General features: G+C 45.7%; 1 protein-coding gene across 1 annotated transcript; it reads left to right on the plus strand.

Moving 5' to 3' along the window:
* Positions 1 to 3,326: 3,326 nt before the first annotated feature.
* On the plus strand, positions 3,327 to 4,095 carry LOC137643091 (uncharacterized). The gene is made up of 2 exons (XM_068375936.1): positions 3,327 to 3,396; positions 3,746 to 4,095. The coding sequence occupies exons 1-2, from the start codon at positions 3,327 to 3,329 to the stop codon at positions 4,093 to 4,095; spliced, it is 420 nt and encodes a 139-aa protein (XP_068232037.1).
* Positions 4,096 to 6,659: the final 2,564 nt, after the last annotated feature.

A 6,659-nucleotide genomic window follows, 5' to 3' on the forward strand; every position in this document is an offset into this window, starting at 1 on the left:
TGATAAAATGCGAGAGAGGTAAATCCACGAGATTTTGCTAAGAATTATATAATTAATGATATAAAATCATAAGAGCAAACTTAGTGAACACGCTCATTCTTAAATTCTTGTAACTGTGAGTTACCATAGTAAGGATAATCACTAATTCTTTTTTCAGACTACACTGAATGGCTAATTAAGGCCATAATCAGGTATGACGTCGATGATTCTCTTTAAATAGCCGTACAAAAAACTTCTCTTTTATATTTCATGCATAATAAACAAGAGGCTGCAGTTAAGCATAAAGAATGAATAAGAATATGAGTTACTACTTATGTACCGCAGGTATATCACACACGTTTGTACACAGTAACAGTATTTCGTTTTTTTTTTTTTTTTTGTATATTGTCGTTAATGCTCTTCTCTTACTCTGATAACCTGTTTATGCCTGTATTTACCTGCCTCATTGTGTTTAAATTTTTTTGCCATTTTTTACATGTTTGCATTGTATATATACTCATGCTCTGTCAAAATAATGTTAATAACATTCAACTTTTCCCTCTCCTAACAGGTCATTCAGACATTGGTGACCAGCGGAGCGACCGCTTCCTCGTGCCTGCCCCTCATTGTTGTGCCTTACTGTTTTAAGACGGCAGCCAACGAAGCTGCCTCAATGTAACTACTGTCCCTCACTAGCAGAGAAATGATAGCCAGGTTCTAGCGAGCTGAAGTCCAGTTTTGCATCAAGGGTGCAACTCAGTCAAGCACCAAAGCAGATTACGGTCTCGCAGCATTACATGGGGACACTTTTCCTGAAATCTGTGATTGGCTTTGCGAGCAAGGGAACACCCCCATAATGTATAAAGGCTTCCAATCATACCTTCTGGAGCAGTACTCGCTATTACTGGCCACCCGCATAGCTAAACTTTTTGAGCTCTCTGATCAACGCTTGGGGGACCAAAAGGATTCGCTCGCCCTCAGGCAAATGACAAATATCACTCACCTGCAACCCTCTGCAGATGGCTCTCCTCGTGAAGTGAATCTACTTCGTGCCCTTAGGATACGGAGCCTACCCAAGCCTGTCCGTGCTGCTATCCCTGATGTCGAGATTTTGTCCATGAGGGACCTTATGACCAAAGTTGGTGCCCTTATGGACAGCCATTTCACCATCTTCTGCACCTCCACTCCTGACGAAGTGGTCACATATTCAACATCGACCGAAGCCAACTTGAATCAGGTTGGAAAAAGACACCTGCCCAGTGATGTACCGGATCGGCGACAAAGCCGCCGAACACCCACATATATCATGCATTGCTTATGCCGCATCCAATGACCTCTCCAGCCACTTACTAAAGCCCACCAGCCGCAGTTACGCTACTACCGTTCTAAATTTGGGGCTGCTGTGAAGAAATGTGTGAAGCGTTGTCATCAGTGGCCCAAAAAAAAAAACATGTAATTAAGCCATTCCTTACTGTGATGGCCTTCCCTGTCACTAATCTTTTCTTTCTACATGACGCAAATACGGACCTGCGATTTTTGGTAGACACGGGTGCTAGCCGTTCTCTCCTGCCAAGAAAGCTCTTTAGCACACGATGTAGTCTCTTTTAATCTGCCAACAACCACCTGGTGACTGCCAACGGATCTGCGATACCCACCCATGGTTATGAAACCCTCACATTATCATTTGGAAGTGGCAAATATATTTAGAAGTTTCTCATTGCTGACATCACATTGCCAATCCTAGTCGCAGATTCCCTCTCTCATTTTCCCCTCATAGTCGATATATCTCACCCACAGTTAGTCAATGCAGATTCGTTCTCCTCGAGGCCTCTCCTGTCCGGCACCTCCGACCTTACCCTCCTTAATAGCGCACCCATGGATGCCTAATCCCACCTCCTCACATTGTACCCAGAGGTTTTCGAGCCAGAGCTTCGTTAAATATTTACGGTTGCCGCAAAACAGGGTATTCATCACCATTCATGGACAACTTGGCATCCAGTGTTTTCCAGATTCAGATGTCTGGCAACGGATCATTTGGCAGCCACTAAACAAACGTTTGCCGAAATTGAAGCAATGGGATTTTTCCAAAAGTCCTCAAGCCCATGATCATCACTGTTACACATCATCCTGAAGAAATAGCACTCTCTACGTCCATGTGGGGATATCAGGCACCTGAACATGAAGACAGAAAAAGATCAATACCCCCTCAAAAACATCGCTGATTTGACCTAATAAATGCACAACATGAAGGTTTTCTCCACACTCGACCTCCTGAAAGAGTATAGGCAGGTGCTCGTGAACCCAGAAGATATCCGCAATACCGCCATCACTAATCCCTCTAGTACATGCACCTTGAATTACTTCTGCTTTGGCCTTCATAATGTTGGGACCACTTTTCAATGTCTCATGGACGGCATCTTAAGGGACCTTCCCTTTTGTTGGACAACATACTTGTGTTTTCTTGCTCCAAAGAGGAACACCTCCATCACCTACGCATTGTGCTCGACTGCCTACAACAGAACAGCCTTGTAGTACGGTATGACAAGCGTACCTTTGGGGCCAACGAAGTAACGTTCTTGTGGCACCGTATCACTGTGATGTAGTCCACCACATCCCTGGAAAGGTAGCAGCCGTTCAGAACTTCCCCACACTCTCGACCGTCAAAGCACTATAAGAATTTTTACTCATGATCAACTATTATTAGTGTTTCCTGCCAGCCATTCTTGACCCCCTCTATGCCTCCCTCAAGGGCAAGCCAAAAGACCTGAAGTGTGGTCTCCTTTAAGAAGCATCTTTCTGCTATACAAAGAATGACCTTCACTCGCTGCTACTCTCACTTTTCCCATGCCACATGCACCTCTCCTTCTCTCAAACAATGCTAGCGACGTCACTATTGGAACAGTCCTTGAGCAGGTTGTTAATAGCTTGCTCTTCCCATTGGCCTACTTTGGTAAAAAAAATGTCCTGTCCAAGGCGGAATCCAGCTACTCTACCTTTGACCGCGAATTGCTAGTGATGCACTCTGCCGTCCGTCACATTCACCTCTTCTTGGAAGGTATGCCCTTCGTCATTCACACGGACCACATGCCTCTGGGGCAAGCCTTAACTCGTCGGCCCGGTGGTTGGTCCATCCATCAACACTGACATCTTTTTGCCGTAGCTGAATGCAATTTTACCCTTCAGCACATCTATGTTGCCAACGCCCTGTCAAGAAACACAATGGCCCCCATTCACCTAGGATTGGATTACAACGCATTAGCAGAAGCCCAACAAAAAGATCCTGAGTACCAAGCATGTAGGACTTCCCGCACATCCATTCATTGGGCTGACATCCCTCACGACAACTAATGCCTCCCGCCTCTGTGACATCAGCACTGGTAGACGTAGATTACGAATACCTTCTCCATATAATGACAGGTGTTTCATTTCATTCATGGTCTTTCACATCCCTTGTAACATTGTACATCACAGCTACTGAAGACAAAGTTCATTTGGCATGGCATTACTAAGTATGCTAAGGATTGGGTCCATATCTGTATTTCATACTAAACCTCAAAAGTACATCGACACACAAATTCAGGAGTAGACACCTTCCCTCGACCTCAGCGGCGCTTTACCCACAATCATCTCGATGTTATTGGTCCCCTACTTACATCACAAGGACACCGTTATCTGTTTACAATCATCGACCCCTCTACTCGTTTGCCTTAAATCATTGCCATAGAAACTGCAACCTCCGCCTCGTGCACATCTGCCATACTCTCAGGATGCATAGCAAGATTGGGTAACCCTAAACATATTACTTCCAAAAGGGGGACCACTTTCACCTTTCAATTGTGGACATCAGTAGCGACTCTCCTGGGTATCACCCTTCATCAGACAACCGCATACAGACCTGCTGCCAACGGTGTGGTTGAACGTTTTCACCGTATCCTCAAAGCAGCTTTGATGTCCCGCTACAAGGATTCCTACTGGTTTATACAGCTTCTCTGGGTCCTCTTGGGACTGAAAACCACTCCTAAGGACACCCTGTATGTCTCACCAGCTAAAATGGTGCATGGTAACCCGCTGGTCATCCCTGCCAAATTTTTTTCCGTCTACAACCTCCTGCGATGATCTCCAGTGCTTACACTGTGGGAAAATTTACTTCATGCCGCCAAACTTACAAGCTCCAAGCTGAGCAACACATAATGACAGATCTACTCTCATCAACGCATGTTTTACTGGCAACAACACTAGCAAGCCACTTTTAACTGCCCCCCTCCCTCCTTTACACTGGCCCTTTACTCATGAACCGTCATACGCCAAAAGCATTCCTACTCAACAAGCCTGGCAAAGAAGACTGGGTCTCCATTGATCGCTTAAAACCTCCATATCTCCTGCAAGATGACCCACATACAGTACGTCTTTCAAGAGCAGGGTGCCCTATTTCACAGGTATGTAATTTCTAGAGGCGGAGCCATGTACTGCACGTGTATCCCAAAAGTTCGTACTCTGTAATGGTATTTCTGTTTTTTGTATATTATCATTATCACTCTCCCCTTGTACTGATAACCTTTTTCGAACTGTATTTTCCTGCAGCATTGTGTTTGAAGTTTTGTGCCATTCCTGACTATAAGGCATTTTATATACAGTATATTCACTCTCCGTCCGAATAAATTTAATTACATTTGATTCGTCTGTCAGTTACCTCCTAACGGCTCACTCACACACTAGCTATGGAATTTGAGAAATGCTGCTATTTCAACATAAAAGGAACAAAGCAGGTAGAAAATAGTAAATTAACCAAACTTTGAATCTTATTTCTCATTTTATCCTGAAATAGAATATTATATAATATCTGTAAAACTGGTATTTGTAATGTTTAGATAACAGGAACTGCTTCAAAAGTCTGAGAAAAAAATAATAGGGTATTTCTTAATTATAGCCAAGTCACTATTATGACATATGATTTAAGAATAGGCATTCAAAATGACAAATTCGGAGATAATTTGTATTTTTCCTAACCATACAAATCTTAGCTATTTACATTGGGTTTACCTTTTAGCATAGCTGAAATGACGAGCCAATAGTTTTTAACGAGGGTTAACTACCCCCGCGCTAGTTAGCGGGGGTAGGGGAAGGGATAGCTTGCTACCTGTCCCCCCCCCACACACCGGTGATTTGCTTCACTTCACTTAGGGGTAGGACTTGACTTGGGGGCCAGGGCTGGTGGGCAAATATGTGTAAATAGCTAAGGTTTGTATGGTTAGGAAAAATACAAATTATATCCGAATTTGTCATTTGTTCCGTAACCGAAATACAAACCACGCTATTTACATTGGGTGACTTACCCCTTAGGAAGGGTGGAAAGTCCCCAGCCTTACTGACTTTGGCTTTGCCCGGGGACTCCGTCCCTCAGTGAGTAGCACTTGAGAGAAGAAGCCCCTGCACCTCACAAGTTCCTTGCCTCGCTAGGAACGAGTGGCCTACATAAGTTGTGTGTGGAGGAAAGTGTGACTCGCCCTATGAAATTGACCTTGAGACCTTTAGATAGGAATCTAGGATAGGACGTTCCCAATACCACCTCGTCAGGGTATGGGGGACGCAACAGTATTAAGCTGTTGTGCAGCCACCACAGGGCCGATAGAAAACGTATCGAGGCTCCTGTGGGTCACATCCTGCAGGTAGTGGGCTGTGAAGGTCGTCCAACGCTTCCAGAGCCCAGCTTGAAGAACCTGCGTCACAGAGAAGTTTCTCTTGAAGGCCAGGGACGTAGCAACACCCCTGACATCGTGTGCCCTAGGGCAACGTGACGGAGGAGGGTCTGGATTCAAGGCGTGGTGGATAACCCTTCGAATTCAAGCCGAGATGGTGTTCCTGGTGACCCTCATCTTCGTCCTGCCTGTGCTTACAAACAATGCTCGTACTTGAGGACGGACTGCAGCTGTTTTCTTCAAGTAGTACGTCAGACACCTCACTGGACATAGTAGCAGCTGGTCTGGGTCGCTTGTTACAGAGCGGAGACTCGCGATCCTGAAAGAGTAGAACCGAGGATCCTGAAAGAGTAGAACCGAGGATCCGGCAATCCAGGATTATGAGTCTTGGCAACAAACTCAGGGACGAACCTAAACCTTACCGCCCCCAATCCCCTTGAATGGGCGATGTCGTATGAGAGACCATGAAGTTCACTAACCCGCTTGGCCGAAGCCAAAGCGAGCAGGAAAACCATCTTCCAAGACAGGTGGTGATCGGAGGCCTGGCGTAATGGTTTGAAGGGAGGTCCCTTAAGAGCCCTGAGGACCCGAACCACGTTCCAAGGAGGAGGTCTCACCTCTGATTGGGGGCAGGTAAGCTCATAGCTACGTATGAGTAGAGAGAGTTCTAGCGAGGTAGAAATGTCCAAGCCTTTCAGCCTGAAAGTCAGCTTAAGGCTGAGCGATAGCCTTTCACTGCCGAGACAGAAAGACGCATTTCCTCCCGCAGATAGACGAGGAAGTCCGCTATTGCTGGAATAGTGGCATCGAGTGGAGAGATACCCCTCCAACAACACCAACCACAAAAGACTCTCCACTTCGCCTGGTAGACTCCCTCAGAGTACTTTCGCAGGTGCCGAGACATTCTCTCCGCAACCTGTTGCGAAAAGCCTCTCTCCGTGAGGAGACGCTAGACAGTCTCCAGGCGTGAAGCCGAAGCGAGGC

The sequence above is a fragment of the Palaemon carinicauda genome, chromosome 6 (assembly GCF_036898095.1).
Source record: "Palaemon carinicauda isolate YSFRI2023 chromosome 6, ASM3689809v2, whole genome shotgun sequence".
Taxonomy (NCBI): Eukaryota; Metazoa; Arthropoda; class Malacostraca; order Decapoda; family Palaemonidae; genus Palaemon; species Palaemon carinicauda.

What these genes read in the sequence shown, in the direction of transcription:
- LOC137643091 (XM_068375936.1), top strand. Translation starts at nt 3,327, where the DNA reads ATGCCTCCCGCCTCTGTGACATCAGCACTGGTAGACGTAGATTACGAA. An exon ending in CCTTCTCCATATAATGACAG is followed by an intron (nt 3,397 to 3,745) that starts GTGTTTCATTTC and finishes CCATACTCTCAG; the next exon opens with GATGCATAGCAAGATTGGGT.